The 19712-nt window shown below is 40.8% G+C and overlaps 1 protein-coding gene across 2 annotated transcripts; it reads left to right on the top strand.

Annotated features, from left to right (window-relative positions):
• Positions 1-10: 10 nt before the first annotated feature.
• Positions 11-17745, top strand: tmem203 (transmembrane protein 203). Of its 2 annotated transcripts, XM_059994404.1 has the most exons (3): positions 11-150; positions 2688-2839; positions 8017-17745. In XM_059994404.1, exon 3 carries the CDS (start codon positions 8134-8136, stop codon positions 8542-8544), a length of 411 nt encoding a protein of 136 aa, XP_059850387.1. In that variant the 5' UTR covers positions 11-150; positions 2688-2839; positions 8017-8133; the 3' UTR covers positions 8545-17745. The 2 variants fall into 2 exon arrangements, with proteins under 2 accessions (XP_059850387.1, XP_059850388.1); XM_059994405.1 differs by lacking the exon at positions 2688-2839.
• Positions 17746-19712: the final 1967 nt, after the last annotated feature.

Raw genomic sequence — 19712 nt, 5'->3', positions numbered from 1 at the left:
GCTGGTGCGAGTGAGCAGGACCATCGGCGGAGCAGAGCGCCCGTCGGCAGGAGCGGGATCTCCGCCTTGCGTGGTGCCGAGTACCGAGAATCGGGGAAAGACTCAGCTTCCGAGCGAGGAATCGCATACCGGGAAAGACGCCATTCCTAGGTAAGGTCGCGGACCTGGGAGAGGCCGGAAGGGCCGAGCGGAGTTGATAATGCTCGGCACCACATTCAACAACATCACGGCTGATCTACCTCCAGCACCGCTTCCCTGCCCCGACCCCATATAGTTTTTTTTTAATTGCTCCAATATCCGTCCATCTGAGCTTTGCATAAACTCTGACAGAACCTCCACACCGCTGGGGTCGGGAACTCCCAACGATTTGAATCTGGAAATTTCTCCTCACGTCAGTCATACCCGGAATCGTACCTCCAAAAATTGTTTTTTTTTAAATATTTATTTCAAATTCTAAACGCTAGGGAATGCAGGGCTAGTCTACCCCATGTTTGGTCTCTTGAAAGACCCGTCATTCCTGGTGAATCTTTGATGCAGAATCTAGAGCAAGTACATCTTATTTTTTAGGGTAAGAAGATATACACAATCGGCTCTGTGATATTATCAAGATCCTATATAATTATAACAATACATCCTATATAATTACGGTAATGCATTTTTACCCTTGTATTCAAATTCCATTGCAGTAAAGGACAGCATACCATTGGCACCTTAATTGGTTGGTGTATTGACATATTAGATACAGTGTTTTGTGTATCAGGTCCCTTTGAATGCAACAATGGGCTGTCACCATTTTTCAAAGTGGAAGTATTTGACTTTTCTGCTAAAGTGAATAATGTCAGGCTTTTCGAGATTGCTCATTCACTTTACCAATCTAAATCTTCCACACACGTATTAGCCACAAGCTGGGAAATACTGCTCCCGACCCCGGTATCTAGACCTGTGCCCACTTGTTGGGGCCAGAGGATTGGTTCTGCTCTGTGGAAAGAAGCCTAGTATTGGGTAACAAGGTAACTAGAGGGAGTTCTACTTTTCAACCTTCAGCTGCAGACACCATGCTCCTTTCAAATCCAATGCTCTGCTGCCTGATTATCTTACAGGTAGCTCCCTTTCAGCTGTTGGGGCTGTCCTGAGGATTCCTGGCTCTATGATTGTATGGGGAAATCAAAATCTTGTTATTAACACCAAACTGCAAATTCAATATCCCTTTCACAAGCGAGACTGTTGGTAACCCAAGATGGTAGGAAAGCGGCCATTTGAGCTTGTAGCAAAGTTGCTGAGATTGTGAGGATGGTGAATGCAGTAGCGATGGGTCCAGTTCATGGGTTGGGTGTGTATCACAGGTTGATCTCTCCAGCCAGTGGAAACCCTATTAATCCCTCTTAGAATTAAACGTTTCATTGATATAATTTCTCATTCTTTGAAACTCCATTAATTTAATTTCTGCTATTCAGCAAATCCTGCACACCAGGATTCATATGGACTTCTGTGCTACTTCTCAGGAAGCGTATCCTCCCAAGGTCCTTGTAATTGCATTTGGCTCTTGAAGCAACCCTAATCACCACCTTAGTATAACAACAGCATGGTCACTTTGACCTACAATGGACCTTGTTTTATTTTGTTCTGATTGTGTCCTTTCTTGTATAATTTATGTTTTTCATGTGAACGTTGTTTCTGATGCTTTGTGCCTGTGATGCTGCAGCAAGTAAGTTTTTTGTTGCAGCTGTGCAAATGACAATGAACTTTACTTTGACTTTGATCAGAGCTAAGTCTGTTGTGGCACAGTGGTGCAGCAATGAATACAACTGTTCCTACAGCTCCATGAGTGCAGATTTGGTGTTGATTTTGATATCTGTGCCTGACTGTATGGGATTCCCTGAAGACTTGCCCTATGGTCTATTAATGGAAGAACAAATCAAGAGGGTAGGTTGATGGGACTTGCAATTTGCAAGGGTACAGGATGAATAGGAGCGCTATTAGGATTGCACGCCTGGCAGTTAATGTGCTGATGGGTTGAATGGCCATCCTATATACTATGGCTCTTGTACTTCAATTCTCTCACAACAAAAATGAGCATATCATTTATTTTCCAGATTGTAAACTTATAACTTATGTTTGCTCTGTATTTTATTTATAAGAACACTTTGAATCTCCCTTTGAAGACCAAGTGTTAATATTTTATCACACTTAAATGTATTTTTATTTTCTACCCTTTACCTTCCATCTACTTTTTTTATCCAGTTACTTAGTCTGTCAATAAGCCTGTTCTGCCCCCTTAAAATTTATTTTGCCATCCAACTGTGTATTGTCAGCTAAGTTGAACTATTCCAACCACGCTATTAACATTGATTGTAACCTTGATCCTTGGTTTGCAGATTGAGTATCAGCTTGCTCTTCTGAAAATTTCTACCTTCCTCTGTCCTTTGACCTACATGTGAATATATCCAATGTGTCCCTATTTTGTGGGCCATTGATCTGTAAAATAACACTAGACAACAAAGATTTTGCTTCCTGAATATTTTTGGGTGTATCTTATTGATTTTGGGCTGCTGATTGGGAAAGTCACCACAAAATTTCCCTATCATGCACCATTTTTTAAAATCACCTATATTTGTTATTTCAATTTATATTTTAAGTCAATTAAACTGTTCCCCACATGTAAGCTGAAGTGTTTTCTGTTTGTCCAGGCATGCTTATGGTGGATGCTGCATGGCAGGACAGGCTTTAGAAAGGCTACAAATTTCTGTGAAGGATTTCGATATTTGAAACAGATGTTTCCCAGAGTAACTGATGCCAAGATGAAGGAAGACATTTTTTTGTTGGTCCACAAATCAAACAGGTAATCGATGATAGGCAGGCTGAAGAACTTCTAGCGGGATCAGAGAAAACTGCATGGAAGGCAGTTGGATGACAACATGTTTCAAGCATATAAAACCATGAAGTGCAACATGTCACTAAAGATTCATTTTCTGCATTACCATTTAGACTTCTTCCCTGCAAATCTTGGTGCTGTCAGTGATGAGCATGGTGAAAGGTTTCACCAGGACATTGCAGTCAAGGAGAAATGGATGTGTTGATGCTGAAGAGAGTTCAAAGGAGGTGCACAAAAATGATTTTGGGATTGAACAGCTTGTCATATAAGGAACATTTGATGGGTCTGGGCCTGGACAAGCATTTAAAGATCGCATGGATGAACTACAACAATTGTTCATCCCAGTTTGGCAAAAGAATAAACCAGGGAAGGTAGTGCACCCGTGGCTGACAAGGGAAATTAGGGATATTATCAAGTCCAAAGAAGAAACATATAAATTAGCAAAAAAAGGCGGCACACCTGAGGACTGGGAGAAATTCAGAGACCAGCAGAGGAGGACAAAGGGCTTAATTAGGAAAGGGAAAAAAGATTATGAGAGAAAGCTGGCAGGGAACATAAAAACTGACCGTAAAAGCTTTTATAGATACGTGAAAAGAAAAAGATTGTTCAAGACAAATGTAGATCCTTTACAGTCAGAAACAGGTGAATTGATCATAGGGAACAAAGACATGGCAGACCAATTGAATAACTACTTTGGTTCTGTCTTCACTAAGGAGGACATAAATAATCTTCTGGAAATTGTAAGGGACCGAGGGTCTAGTGAGATGGAGGAACTGAGGGAAATACATGTTAGTAGGTAAGTGGTGTTAGGTAAATTGAAGGGATTAAAGGTAGATAAATCCCCAGGGCCAGATGGTCTGCATCCCAGAGTGCTTAAGGAAGTAGCCCAAGAAATAGTGGATGCATTAGTGGTAATCTTTCAAAACACCTTAGATTCTGGATTAGTTACTGAGGATTGGAGGGTGGCTAATGTAACCCCACTTTTTAAAAAAGGAGGGAGAGAGAAACCGGGGAATTATAGATCGGTTACTCTGACATCGGTGGTGGGGAAAATGCTAGAGTCGGTTATCAAAGATGTGATAACAGCACATTTGGAAAGAGGTGAAATCATCGGACAAAGTCAGCATGGATTTGTGAAAGGAAGATCATGTCTGACGAATCTTATAGAATTTTTTGAAGATGTAACTAGTAGAGTGGATGGGGAGAGCTGGTGGATGTGGTATATTTAGATTTTCAAAAGGCTTTTGACAAGGTCCCACACAGGAGATTAGTGTGCAAACTTAAAGCACACGGTATTGGGGGTATGGTATTGAAGTGGATAGAGAATTGATTGGCAGACAGGAAGCAAAGAGTGGGAATAAACGGGACCTTTTCTGAATGGCAGGCAGTGGCTAGTGGGGTACCACAAGGCTCAGTGCTGGGACCCCAGTTGTTTACAATATATATTAATGATTTAGACGAGGGAATTAAATGCAGCATCTGCAAGATTGCGGATGACATGAAGCTGGGCGGCGGTGTTAGCTGTGAGGAGGATGCTAAGAGGATGCAGGGTGACTTGGATAGGTTAGGTGAGTGAGCAAATTCATGGCAGATGCAATTTAATGTGGATAAATGTGAGGTTATCCACTTTGGTTGCAAGAACAGGAAAACAGATTATTATCTGAATGGTGGCCAATTAGGAAAAGGGGAGATGCAACGAGACCTGGTGTCATTGTACACCAGTCATTGAAGGTGGGCATGCAGGTACAGCAGGCAGTGAAAAAGGCAAATGGCATTCATAGCAAAGGATTTGAGTACAGGAGCAGGGAGGTTCTACTGCAGTTGTACAAGGCCTTGGTGAGACCGCACCGAGAATATTGTGTGCAGTTTTGGTCCCCTAATCTGAGGAAAGACATTCTTGCCATAGAGGGAGTACAGAGAAGGTTCACCAGATTGATTCCTGAGATGGCAGGACTTTCATATGAAGAAAGACTGGATCGGCTAGGCTTATACTCACTGGAATTTAGAAGATTGAAGGGGGATCTTATTGAAACATATAAAATTCTAAAGGGATTGGACAGGCTAGATGCAGGAAGATTGTTTCCGATGTTAGGAAGTCCAGAACGAGGGGTCACAATTTAAGGATAATGGGGAAGCCTTTTAGGACCGAGATGAGGAAAAACTTCTTCACACAGAGAGTGGTGAATCTGTGGAATTGTCTGCCACAGGAAACAGTGGAGGCCGGTTCATTGGCTATAATTAAGAGGAAGTTAGATATGGCCCTTGTGGCTAAAGGGATCAGTGGGTATGGAGAGAAAGCAGGTACAGGGTTCTGAGTTGGATGATCAGCCATGATCATACTGAATGGCGGTGCAGGCTCAAAGGGCCGAATGGCCTACTCCTGCACCTATTTTCTATGTTTCTATGACTCACTATGTTGAAAAGCCTCAGTAGAGTGGATGTGGTGAGGATGTTTCCTCTGGTGGGTCTCTCTAGGACCAGATGATACAGCCTCAGAATAGAGGGACATCTTTTTAGAATGGAGATGAGGAGGAACTTCTTTCGCTAGAGAGTGGTGAATCTGTGGATTTATTGCCACTCAATGGCTGTGGAGGCTAAGTCTTTGCATATATTTAAGGCAGAGGTTGATAGATTCTTGATTGATCGGTGTATGAAGGGATACAGGGAGAAAGCAGAAGACAGGTTGAAGTGGAAAATAGATAAGCCATGATGAAATGGCTTGATGAGCAGCCTCGATGGGCCAAATGGCCTAATTTGGCTCCTACATATATCTTGTGGTCTTGTCAATGCTGGCTGATTATTGTTGGACACTTAAGCGAGAAGCCTTAAGACACTGAGTGCAAATGAAAATCATCAACAAAATATTTTAGCTTAGATGAAGCATTTTGCAATTAAATACATTATATTCAATAAAAGTTAAGTTTCTTGTTTTTCCAAATTTCATCATGATACAAGTGGTCTGAAATTATATTCGTGTTCAGCTTCAAGCAGTCTTATCATAAACAAAAAAAAATACTGAGGAAGCAACACTTTTGAAAATCTTCTTATCCAGTGTAATCTGATGTTGTCTTAAAAACTACTGCTTCTGCTTTTACCCTTTTTGTTAAAGCTTCAATAAATAAACTCGTAGCTTCAAATTCACTATCATATTGCAGCTTATCTCTGCGATGTAGCAAGTATATGTTATGATGGATTACCGTTCTGTTAGTGGTTAATGGTGTTTCATGGTGTAGTCTTAGGCTGCCCTATTTTTTATCCCATCAGTAAGTGGCATTGAGTGATGAAGGGGGTCCTTGCAGTACAGGTGGGATGGGACCTTGTGCAGTAGGAGTTATTGTTAATACTGCAAGTGCAAAAGCAGTTCAGCTGCCAATTTCATGGATAGGTGTGTTTCTCCTTCCTGTGGCTTCTTTCCTCACCCGCCACAAGTCAACGATGACCTTGGGTATTTTGTTGGCTTGGTTAGTGGAGGTGCTAAAGAGCTGCTCTGGACAGTGAAATCTCCCACTCTGAAAATGTTCTCTGTTCTAGCTACTCTGTGCATTAAGTGCTTTAAATTCAATCGCCAAGGGAAGACTGTAGGCACCAATCAGCAGATTTCCTGGGTTTGTTTGATCAGATGCCATACAACATCATGAAATTGATGTTGAGTACTTCCAGAATCTCTATCTCTGTATTATTGCATCCCGGTTTGTCTGTACTGCTGATGCGACATGATTTAACCAGGCAAGTTCACTGAGAGAAATCGTTACTTCATACTATTGCTTGATTGATCTGTGGGCAGCTGAACTAATTAATATGTTTGGATTTGATCCATCTGAATAGCTTGCTAAGCGGTTGAGATTTTGCCGCATGGATGTGGGTTGAAAGCCACGTAAATGAATGCATCTTAGACTGGTATTTAATGGTTACTGTGATTCCATTTAATTGAATATAAATGGCCCAGATCCATGGTGTTATTTGAATTCTTAGGAACAGAACTTTTGGTTCCTATTTTGATGACCAAGTAAGAGAATTTACCTTCGCGTAGAACAGAAACAGGTCCTTTGGCCCACGATGTTGTGCTGAGCCAGCTAAACAGTAAATTAAAAAAACCATGATCTAATCCCTCCTATATATAATGTCCATATCCCTCCGTCTTCCACATATTCATGTGGCTATCTGAACATCTCTTAAAAGCCTCTAATGTATTTGCTTCTATCACCATACCAGACATCCACCACTCTGAGTAAAAAATCTACCTTTACATCCCCTTTGAACCTACCCCCTCTCACCTTCAATGCATGCCCTCTAGTATTATTCATTTCTATCCTGGAAAACACATACTCCCTGTATATTTCATCTTCGCCTGTCGTAATCTTTCAGCCTCTATCAGATCTACCAGGACCAGGCAGCATCCTGATGAACCTCTTCTGCTCCCTCTCCAAAGCCTCAACGTCCTTCCTATAGTGAGGCAACCACAACTGAATGTAATACTCCTGCTGTGACCTAACCAAAGTTCTATAAAGTTTTAACATAACCCCTTGACTTTGAACTCAATACTTCAACTAATATTTACCCCTCAAGCCTGTTCTGTCAATAGCTTTTTGCCACATTTCTGTTTTCAGGTGCTTGCTTTGTGTATGTTGACTGTTCTGTTTCTTTATAAATTATAACATTGACTGGATTTCAGGCTATTCAATTGGCTGTAATGTGCTGTGTGACATTAGAGTCATGGAGTGGTACAGAATGGAAAATGTCTTTTTGGCCCACAGAGTCCCTGCTGATCTTCAACTACCCATTTATACTAATCTGGCATTATCCCATTCTGTTTGTTCTCAGCACATTTCCCCAAGATTCTACACCACACACTAGGGGCAACTTACAGCAGCTAGTTCACCCACCAACCCACGTCATTGTGATGTGGGGGAAATTGGAGCATTCATTGGAAACCCATGTGGTCAGAGGTAGAGGGATGCAAACTCCCCACATACAGCACCTGGTGTTGGGATTGAACCAGGTCTTTAGTGCTGTGAGGCAGGACTCTGAGGTTACAAAAGTTTGTTACAGGAAGTACAAAGTTTTTCTGTAAAAATGCTATAGTCTTGTGTCATTACTGAGAGTGATGATCCCTGTTAAAACAAAATGTTTCTGTTATTTTTCAGTGAAGTTTGTTTACTCTGCAAGTCCACACCAGGAGCTGCTGCTGTACTGATGTGAGCTGTTGGTTCCTGTTGACTGACACAGGGCCTCTCTGGGGCCTGGGCAACACTGGCACGAAGATGCTGTTCTCACTGCGTGAGTTGGTACAATGGTTGGGCTTTGCCACATTTGAAATGCTGCTGCATCTGACAGCTTTCCTGGTGTTCTCGGTGCTGCTGGCTGTCAAGGTGGACAACTTTGTGGGACAGCTGGACTGGTGGTATGTCTTCATCCCACTTTTCACTGCCGATGGGCTCAGTACCTACTTCACCATGATTGTCTCTGTCCGCCTATTCCAGGATGGTGAGAAACGCCTGGCCATCATGCGCCTTTTCTGGATCCTGACTGTCCTTAGCCTCAAGTTTGTCTTTGAGATGCTGCTGTGCCAAAAGCTGGTAGAACAAAGCACTCACCTATGGTATGGCCTCATCATGTCACCAGTCTTCATTCTCCTCCAGTTGTTGATGATACGAGCCTGCCGGGTCAACTGAGGCCTGAAACCATCCATTCTGCCTTTCACGTTCAAGCCAACTGACTCCCAGATGTACAAGTCCCAGGGGTGTTGGATGATGGCTGCAAGGAGGGAAAACTTGAGTTAAATGATGGTTCTTGTCTCAGTGATGTCATGGTGGTTGCTTTATTACGCAGCGGCTATTGAGCACAGTACAACCAGACAGTGAACCTGGTTGCTGGCCCGCTGTAAGGAGAAGCACAAAGAGTGTGTTCATGACTAACCTTCAGCTCCAGAGGCCAGTTCAACCCTCAAGTGGTCTTGCCCCATTACTCTTTAATCAGAGTCAACGGTGAGAAAGGGTCCGGTGATTGCCTAGGACCAAGATACTCTCCTCTGAATATGTTAACATTTTGGTGAAACTTTAATCAATAGATGACTCCACACTAGGTTTATGTTTGGGAACTCATTCAAACTTTCCAAAGGTTGAAGATAACAGTGGAGTTCTATGTCCTGCAATTCTTACAGGGATTTAGCTGATATATTCACTGGACTAGAAGTGATAGAAGTAATCCAAGATGTTGTTGAATTAAATTTTAAAATTTATCCATTTCTTCCTTTCTTTCTTTCTTTCTTTCTTTGTTTCTCCTTCTCCTAAATGTCCTAACGACACCTGACAGCTCCCTATGCTATCTTGTATTACCAAGTCACCTGGCTGGTCTCCAGGAGAGTGTAATAAAGATTTTGTAAGCAAACAACCTTTCGTAGATTGAGTTTCAAATTTTTCATTTGCAGACTACTTTTGATTTCAAGCCGCTGTGACTGATACCCTGAGTGATTGGCTCGTTATTTATTTACACCTTAACAGAATTCACAGTTGTATATCAACAATGGAGGCATTTGAGGTTAATTGTATTAACAACTCATGCTGCTAGTGTCAAAAGACCATTCCAATTGTTTTCAGGTTAAATACAGGCAATCAGTTTGTTGCTGCCAACATAATCAGCTTCCTGTACTCAGATGAGCCTAATGTCTTACTGTTTTGTTCAAGCTTCTTTGTGTGTTGTGTATTTGTTTACTTTGGAAGGTGGCCACCCTGAGAGAGGAAGCCTTGTTAAATTTAGTTTACACCCTGAGATGGGGTTCTCTCAGAAAGCTGCCACTTTTATTATTCTGATTTTTGTTTTTATCTTTCTAACACCTTTTAAGGAATTTCAGGAATGGATTATTATTTTCCATGCGATCTGGAGATTGAATAAGATCCCTGTTTGAAATCTGGTAAGAGGTAGTTCAGTTAGCAGCAATAGTATTGCTTTGCTGAGTGTTGAGACAAGGCCCAGTTAACATTATGTTATAGCAATTTCCTGAATGAAGCTAATCTAACCTATAGGAAGGAGACTCTTAATTTAGTTACATTTATATTTACATGTACAGAGGGCTCCTTTCACCTGATCTTGTGTACCTTCCACTCATTGGATGGAGATTAGTATTTACAGAGTGGAGAGCACCCTGCCTAGATGTTCTAAATGGAAAAAATTAACACTTGAGTAGGCTGCAAAACTACAGGTGAAGAGAATATTTGACAGTTATAAACAGCCTAGCATTTGGTAGCACTATGACTTTCACATTTGGCATTTGGGTGTGAAGACTAAGTTCAAAATGCACTGCACCTGATCCACCCTTTATATATCAGAGGAGTGTTGCAAGGTTGAAGGTGATATTACAGGTGCAATGTTTAAACCCAAGTCTGGTATGTATTCCCAGGTGAGGTTTAAAGAGCAGTAGGTTTGCTTTTCCATATGCAAAGTCCTTCCTCGATAAACAACGGCTGAAAGAGTCATTCATTTTGTTGTTAATTGTGTGTATAATGGCTGACCTGTTTCCTAAGGAACAGCAGCAACCACTTATTAGTAATTCATGGTGCATTGCTTCAGCTCTTACTGAGAGGTCTGATCAAATATTCTGTAATTATAATTTCAAAGTCCCTAATTTTCTGCGATAATGGGTTTGTGCCAGAAAAATGCTTGCCTTGTACTGAGGTCAACCTGATAGGACTAGACTGCAGCAAGAAGAGAATGAAACATCCTCTACAATTATTGTGGGCACAGGACCAGCATTAAAAGAATCACAACGCCACCTGATTCATTCTCCCAGTCCGGTCACAGTTACCTTGCTGAAGGTAACTTTTTTGTTTGTGATGCCATTCATTTAGCTCCCTGGCAGTGGTGCGACTGACTGCTTGGAAGTTAAACATTTCCTTTCATACCTGATCCAGTTAAATTCTGCAGTTCAGAGTCAAAGGCAGAGAATGTTAATGTGTGTTGTGACAGGAATTTTATAGAGATGATAAGGTTCAATTGGAAATGGATGATCTTATAGACATTTAATCATGATTATCACATGCCATTGTATTCCAGTTTACCTTCTAACTTTAAGTAAAAAAAGATTTGTTCCTCATTAGTTTCTAGATATACATCAACAAAATTAAAATTCAACAAATGTAAAGATATAGTAAAAGAGACACAATCCATCATGCCTCTTCTGCCAGTCAATACAATTGTGCCTAATCAATTAATTTTAATTCCACTGTCCCTTCATTGTTCATTAGCATAGTGCTCAAAAATCAATGTATTCTCAGTCTTGGATACATTCATTAAACAAATGGAGGGAACAGTCACCTAGTTAATTATTAAACAATGAGCTAAGCATCCACAGCCATATAAGTGGATTTTCTTTTCTAACCTGCCCAAAAGGATGATCTACTTCAAATTCATTGTCATCAGACTGTATGTATATACTACCAAACAAAATAGCATTCCTCCACACATCCACAAAACATTCAGCACATAAAACAAAATATTTCCTCCAATAAGTACATAAATATAATTCAAAATGCACATAGTGCACAGCACAGGTAGGCAGTAAACAGCTCACTGCCCCAACTGATGAGACCTCAGTGGTGGTAGGGTATTCGTTAGTCTCACAGCCTGAGGAAAGAAGCTGTTACCTCGTCTGGCAGTTCTAGTTGTGACGCTCCTGTCCATTATTCCTGATGGCAGTGGGTCAAATAGATTGTGGGATGGGTGGTAGGGATCCCCAACAGTCCTTCATGCCCTTCATCTACAATGTTCCCAGTAAATGTCACAAACAGAGGGAGGGAGACCCAGGTAATCCCCTTGCTGGTTTTTACAGTCCTCTGTAGGGCCTTGCAGACGAATGGCTTGCAGCATCCATAGCACAAAATGATCCAGCCAGACAGGATACTCTGAGTGCTGCTCCTATAGAAAGTTGTTAGTATGGGGGCGGTTGTGCTGATTCTGAGCTCTCCAGCCATGAAAGCCCCTTTCTTGCATTATCTTAATCCATGGAAGAACATCTGCCATTCCAAACTGCAGTGGGTATACAGCACTTTCTGATCATGGGACTGTTTTCTTATCCTAGAGTGAATCGTTGTTGCTTTCTCTCTTTAAAATGAATTCCTTGAGTACTGAGGCCAAGAGTGGCACATAGTACTCAAGATGTGAGCTCACCAGAACCCACATCTTGTTTATGCTGCTATAAAAGCTTATGCATTCAACAAGCAGAGGACAACTGATGCAAAAAGAATGAAAGTGATAGACTATATAACCACTGTACATACAGACAGACTTAAACAAACGTAGTGATTCATGTACGTGTGTATCTATCTCCACATTTGAAGAAGCATGGGTTAATCAATAAGGACTAGTGTGTGTTTGTTCAGCAGTTCGTCTAATTGGATTGAATTTTTCATTAGTGGATCCATCAGGTTAGCCACTCTGATGTAGAATGCATGGATCTACCAAAGTATGACAAAGTTCTATGTGGCAGACTGATCAAGACATTAAAGCACACAGGAGCTAAGGAAAAAAATTGAGAAAAGGGTAATGGCTATGACTTTGTAGTGACTGAAGATATTCATTGTGATTTACAGTTGCAAGAAAAAGTTTGTGAACCCTTGGCAATTGGTTTTCTGCATAAATGTGGTTTGATCATCTAAGTCACAATAATGGACAAATTCAATCTGCCTAAACTAATAACACACAAACAATTGTACTTTTCATATCTTTATTGTTTAATCATTCACAGTCCAGGCTGGACAAATTATGTGAACCCTTGTATTTAATAACTGGTAGAACTTCTTTTAGCAGCAATAATTTTCACTAAACATTTCCTGTAGCTACTGATCAGGCTTGTACAATGGTGAGGAAGAATTTTAGACCATTCCTCCATACAAAACTGTTTCAGTTCATCAATATTTCTGTGATACCTTACACGAACAGCCACAGGCCACAGCATCTCAATTGTGTTTAGGTCTGGGCTTTGACTTGGCCATTCCAAAACACAAGTTTTTTTTTCTCTGTTTAAGCCATTTTATTGTTGATTTACTTTGTGTTTTGAATCATCGTTTTATTCCAACATCCAACTTCCATTTAGCTTCAGGTGAGGGACTGCTACCTTGACATTCTCCTGTAAAATATCCATACAACTTCTAATTCAGATTCAGTTTATTGTCATTTAAAAACCACAAATGCAATGCAGTTAAAAAAATGAGACAATGTTCCTCCAGAATGATATCGACAAAGCACATGACAAAATAGACTACACCAGAAAATCCACATAACGTTTGGCAATCCCCAATCCAGAGTCAGAAGAGGCTGCTGCGTATTAATATCGCACTACCATCTTAGTGCATTCCCCAGAAAGGAGCTCCAAATCCACCAGATAAAACAAGACCAAAAACTAAAGCTACAAGACCTGCATAAAACCACATAATTACAACATATAGTTACAACAGTGCAAACAATACCAAAATTTGATAAAAAAAAACTGACCATGGGCGCAGTAAAAATAGTCCAGAGATGTTAAAAGACTATAAGTTCGAAAGAAACCACCACACAGTTTCCACAAGTCCTCAGGGTCCCGATAGACTTGTCATCTCACACCAGTGGCAGAAGGGAATAACCCCGTTATGGACTTCCACGGTGCTGCCCGACTCAGCCTCGCAGATGCAGCACACAGTGAAATTCATTGTTCCCTCAATGATTGCAAGCTTTCCGGGCCCTGAGGCGGCAAAGCAGCCACAAACCATGATGCTCCTTTCACCATGCATCGCAGCTGGGATGAAGTTTTGGTGTTGGTGTGCAGTGCCCTTTTCCCCCAAAACAGCAATGAGCTTTTCTGGCAAAAAAGTTAAACTTTTGTCTCTTCAGTCCACAGAACGTTGTCCCAGAAACATTGTAGAATATCCAAGTGGTCTTTTGCAAACTTGAGATGGACAGCAATGTTTTTTTTTGAAGAGCAATGGTTTCCTCCGTGGTGTTCTTCCATGAACACCATTCTTGTTCAGTGTTTTTCTTATGGTGGACACGTGAACAGAGATCTTAGCAAGTTCTAGAGATTCCTGCAGGTCTTTTGCTGTTACTCTTGGGTTCTTTTTCACCTCCTTTAGCATTGCATGTTGTGCTCTTGGTGTGATCTTTGCAGGATGTCCACTCCTAGGGAGAGTCACAACAGTACTGAATTTCCTCCATTTGTAGACAATTTCTCTTGCTGTCAACTAAAGAACACTCAGGTCTTTAGAAGTGCTTCTGTAGCCTTTTCCAGCTTCACGCATCTCTACAATTTTTCTTTCATGGTCCTCTGAAAGCTATTTTAATTGAGGCATGCACATAAACAGGTCTTTCTTGAGAAAAGCAGGCTCTGTCAGTAACCTGATTTTGTGTGTTACTTTTATAGGGTAGGGCACCTCCATAACCCACACCCCCACACCTCCAATGTCATCTCTTTGATTGGAACACCTGACTCCAAATAGCTTTTGTAGAAGGCATTACCCCAGAGGTTCACATAATTTTTTGAACCTAGACTGTGATTATTTAAATAGTGTACTCAGTATTGATGAGAAGTAGTACAAACGTTTGTGTGCAATTATTTCAGGCAGATTGTCTATTATTGTGACTTAGATGAAGATCAGACTACTTTTTATGAGTAATGCAGAAAATCAGGTAATTACAAACTTTTTCTTGCAACTGTGTCTCTTGATTTTTGTGGTATGTACTACCACAAGGCTCTCCTTCCCTCCACTAGCCTACAGATCACTCTTGGGCAAGGTATAGCACCTGCTTAGAACCTCAATCAAAGTTATGTGAAGCCATGGGGGCAGGTGGTCAGTTGTATTAGCAGCTGGTACTTATCACAAGTCCTGGTTAAGCAACCCCTGACACCAGACAGACAACCACTGAAGAGTATTGATAATAGCTAGGGTCACGCATCTTGTAAAGACATAGCCTAGAAGAAGGCAATGGCAAGCCACTCCGTAGAAAAATTTGCCAAGAACAGTCACGGTCTTGGAAATACTATGATTGCCCATGTCGTACGACACAATGGATGAACTACTAATATAGATTTAAATATAGGGACAAGTATTAAGAAGTTTGCCATTTGTGGTTAAAATGTAGGCTTAAGAGCACACAAAGGAAAAACAAAATCCAAATGTAAAAGTATTAGTCAATGCATCTAAGGAATGCAAACAATGCAAGAAACTATATTAATTGGTAGGATACTAAATGAGAAGAAACAGTGATCGTGTTGTTTGTGTCCATAGATTCTTGAAGGAAGCAGAACTAGTTATTAAGGTGATGAATATGACATACAGGTAACACGTTTTTATGGACCAAAGCATAGAAATCCAGAGCAACAAGGTGACGTTGAAACTGTAAAACACTGGTGAGAGTATTGCACCATTTTAGTTACTACAAGGTATAGAGAGAGCACTAGAGGGCTGTGGAGATTAAAAGCATGTAGACAGGTATGAAGAATTTTACAGGAACAACAATGAAGAATCCTTCAACATATGAGTGCGATGGTGTCCCTGTCTCCACCTGACATTCGCATGGCTGAAAACTGAGAGGAAGCTACTGACATGATGAAAGAAGCCCTGAACACCACCAGAGATGGGGAACCTTCATTCCCGCCTTAAACACCAGTGGCGTAGCGGGCAGTGAGTAAATAAGTTAAGAGCAGAAGCAGGAATTAATGAAAAAATAAGGAAGTGCTCAAGAAATTAAACAATTATTTTGTGGTGTATTCACTCATTGTATTAAATATATTCTGAAGATAATTGGTAACCAAGTGACAAAAGGATTGAGGAACTTAAAAGTATTTTAAAAATATTAAATCTTTTAGAATAAGGGCAACAGCAGCTGGGTATCTTTTGCTTTTTTTTCACAGAGCACTTATTGCTCATCTCAAATTGCTTTTGAGAGGTGGAATTCAGGCACTATCACCTACCACTGCAGTCCTTCTAGGAAAGGTGGTCCCACTGTAGTAGTTCCAGAGATGAAGTTACTGTGATTCGACTACTGCATTTCCAGGTCAGCTGGTGTGTAATTTGGAGAAGAAACTGTAGGTGGCAGTGTTTTCATGCGTCCATGCTGCCCTTGTTCTTGGGTCTTTCACAGCAACTGAGGTGCTGGTGGAGGAAATGAATTGTAGGATATTGGATGGTGTACCGGTCATATGGATGGGATGGTTTTGATTTGAATGAATTATTTTTTATTAAATATATTTTAATTTATAAAGATATGGGTTTAATTTGCCAGGTCAGCATTTATCATACGTACCTAATTCCCTTTGATAAGGTTATATTGAGCCACCTTCCTGAACTGCTGAACTTCTTGTCAAAGTATCCAGCACTGCAGGTGAACCAGGATTTTCAGGACTGAGGACTGAAGGCATGGCGCTATATAAGTTGAATCCACAGGAACACAAGAAGCTGAAGAGAATAGTGGATTCAGTCCAATATATCATGGACACATTCCTCTCCAACATTGGCAGCATCTGCCTTGAGAAGGAAACATCATCACCAAAGATCTCCATAATCCAGGCCATGCCATCTCCTTGCAGCTACCATCAGGCAGGAGGTACAGAAGCCAACCACAGTTCTTGAATCAACCTGCACAACTCTAATCACTATCCTCAGTATAGCAACACTATGACCACTTAGGTCATTTTGCACTACAGCGGATAGTTAAGTTCTACTTGTGTTATTTCTTGTAAAATTTGTGTATAGTTTGTGTTTTAGTTATTTTCTCTTGAATGCTGCTTATCTGATGCAATTTTGCCTATGATGCATATCATAAGTAAGTTTTTTTTAATTGCACCTGCACATACAAGGAAGTAACTGTAGGCGGCAGCACATTGTAATCATTTTTTACTGTGTTACTAGACAGACCACTGTAACCACAGACTGACCTAGACTTGAGGGCCCACATCCTAGGGTGCAGACGTAACAGGGAGATTAGACATGATGAGAAACTGCATCATCATCTAATACGTGGGGGGTGGGGAGAAGGGTGGCATTGCACAGGTTCAAAATAAGCTGAAGAAATTTGTAAACTCAGATTCATCATGGGTACGAGCCTCCCCCCGTCCAGGACATCTTCAAGGAGAGGTGCTTCAAAAGACAGAATGCATCATTAAGGACTTGCATCACCCAGGACATGCCCCCTTCTCATTGTTACCATCAGGGAGGAGGTGCAGGAGCCTGAAGGCACACACTCAACGATTCAGGAACAGCTCCTTCCCCTCAGCCTTTAGATTTCTGAATGACTATTGAACCCATGGACACTACCTCACTACTACTTGTTCCACTCTTTTTGCACTACTTACTGAATACAACTTTTAAAAACTATATGTTCCCATGAGGCGGTGAGACACGGCAGCAGTGGCCTTTCAGACCTGGTGTTACTTTAATTTTCTATTCTAAGTTTGATATACAATTTTCGATTAGGACACATGGATAACAGAGCGACTATCTACCATTGCCAGATACTACTACAATACAGATATCACCCAAAAACAAAGCTCCATAAAGATCTGGCTGAATTACGCGACCTTGGCTTGCTGAGGGGAACGGGCCTACATTCCTTGGCTTCCCCCAAGCTATCAGACTCCTCAATACCCGAAGCCTGGACTGACACCTTGCCCTATTGTCCTGTTTATTATTTATTGTAATGCCTGCACTGTTTTTGTGCACTTTATGTAGTCCTGTGTAGGTCTGCAGTCTGTAGGTCTGTAGATTTCTCTGTTTTTTTTTTGACGTAGTTCAGTCTAGTTTTTGTACTGTGTCATGTAGCACCATGATCCTGAAAAATGTCTCATTTTTACTATGTACTGTACCAACAGTTATGGTCGAAATGACAATAAAAGTGACTTGACTTGACACAGTAATTTACAGTTTTAATTATTTATCGGGGTACAGTGTGGAACTGGCCCTTCTGGTCTTTTGAGTCACACCACCCAGCAACCTTTCAATTTAATCCTAGCTTAATCATGGGACAAGTTACAATAATCTTTGGAATGTTGGGGGAAACTGGAGCACTTGGAGGAAACCCATGTGGTCACGGGGAAAATGTACAAACACCTTACAGGTAGCGATGGGAATTGATCATGGTTTGCTTGTACTGTAAAGTATTGTATTTACCACTACTCTAGTCTATAGCCCATTATACGAGGGGTGATTGATGAGTTTGTGGCTTAAGGTAGAAGGAGATGAGTTATTAGCTTCAAACTTTCTGCATTTTCACTCAGAGTTGAACTGCACATGCACGTAAGGAGAGCTGTATAACCCATCTATAGGCCACGAACTTATCAATCACCACTGCTGTGATCAGTCCTGGAGGTCCAAGACGCTCTCATTACATGCACGTGCAGTTCAACTCTTTGAGTGATAACGCAGAAAGTTTGAAGTTAGTAACTCATCTCCTTCTACCTTAGGCCATGAACTTATCAATCACCCCTGCTGTGGACGACTTCTACAAAGAAGGGATCCATATGCTCCACGACCGCTCGACTAAGTGTGCACGTGTAGGAGGGGACTATATTGAAAAATGTGCTAGGTTTTCTAAAATTGACTCCTCCTACCTTAGGCCATGAACTTATCAATAACCCCTGGACTATTGCACTGTACTGCTGCCGCAGAACAACAAATTTTATGACTTATGTCTGTGATATTAAACCTGATTCAATTTTCCAAAATCTATTGAACGTTGGAGAGATTCCAGCAGATTGGAAAATAAATATAATTCAGGAAAGGTGGTAGAGAGAAACCAGGAAACTATAGACCAGCTATCTGTCATCAGAAAAGTATAATTTTGGCAGCAGGATATTTGAAAAGTCCATAAGTAGATCCAACATGATTTTACGAAAGAAAACTAATGTTTGATAATTGTCTTAGAGTCCTTTAAGAATATAATGGACGAGATGGATAAATGAGACTTTGGTGCATCTGATTTTCTAATAAGGTGCCACATTAAAAGTTACTGTACCTAGTAAGAGCTTGTGGCATTGAAGTAACAGAATGGGAGTACTAACAGACAGAAAACATATTCAGGACACATTGACCATTTTCAGGTTGTAAGTCTGTAACTGAAGAATCATTAATATTTAAAGGTTTTCCTTTTAAGTTTTCAGAAAGTTTTAGAAATGTTGAACAATATGACCAGAAGCTGAAAGGCAAAGCAGGATTAACATTTTGGGTGTAATCCATTTGCAGAAAACTGGGAAGGAAGAGTCACACCCAATGCATTAACTAAAGTACATCACTGCACACCACGAAACTGAATTGGAATGTTGCATGTTCTCAGTATTCGCTGTTTCTCGGGCAGTGCCATTGACGCAGGATGAAAGAGCACCTTGCAAAGGTCAGGGGTAGGACACTCACCATTCATTTAGTCTATGTTCATCTGCACTTTAAACCTTTACTCCAATAAGCAGAGTAAGATTTTCAGTGACTGTCAGCCAAGTTTTCAAACTATAGTAGAGAAACAGTTCTGTTAATGGATTGGACGGTATATTCAAGTTCTAAATAAGCATTTTGGAAAACTTGTATCAAAAACTGTTGCGATGAAGATTAGTAAATTGATTGTTCAATAGTTCCATAACAGCAGGATAGAAGCTGAACTTGCTTTCAGACTTTTGTAGTTTTAGCGCAATGGGACAGGGAAAAGTGAGAACGTCCAGGGTGGGTGAGGACTTAATACTAAGTATTTTATTGATCCCGAGTGGGAAATTATTTTGTTACAGTAGCAACATTTAAAAACACACTTGGCAATAATAGTGATAAATATGAATTAATATTAAGTACAGAATAATATACAATAATAATTTACCGATTGCAGTACTGTGCAA

Source organism: Hypanus sabinus, chromosome 18 (assembly GCF_030144855.1).
Source record: "Hypanus sabinus isolate sHypSab1 chromosome 18, sHypSab1.hap1, whole genome shotgun sequence".
Lineage (NCBI taxonomy): Eukaryota > Metazoa > Chordata > Chondrichthyes > Myliobatiformes > Dasyatidae > Hypanus > Hypanus sabinus.
The sequence above is the reverse complement of the archived record's forward strand: the minus strand, read 5'-3'. Positions and strand labels throughout refer to the sequence as shown.

What these genes read in the sequence shown, in the direction of transcription:
- tmem203 (XM_059994405.1), top strand. Translation starts at nt 8,134, where the DNA reads ATGCTGTTCTCACTGCGTGAGTTGGTACAATGGTTGGGCTTTGCCACA.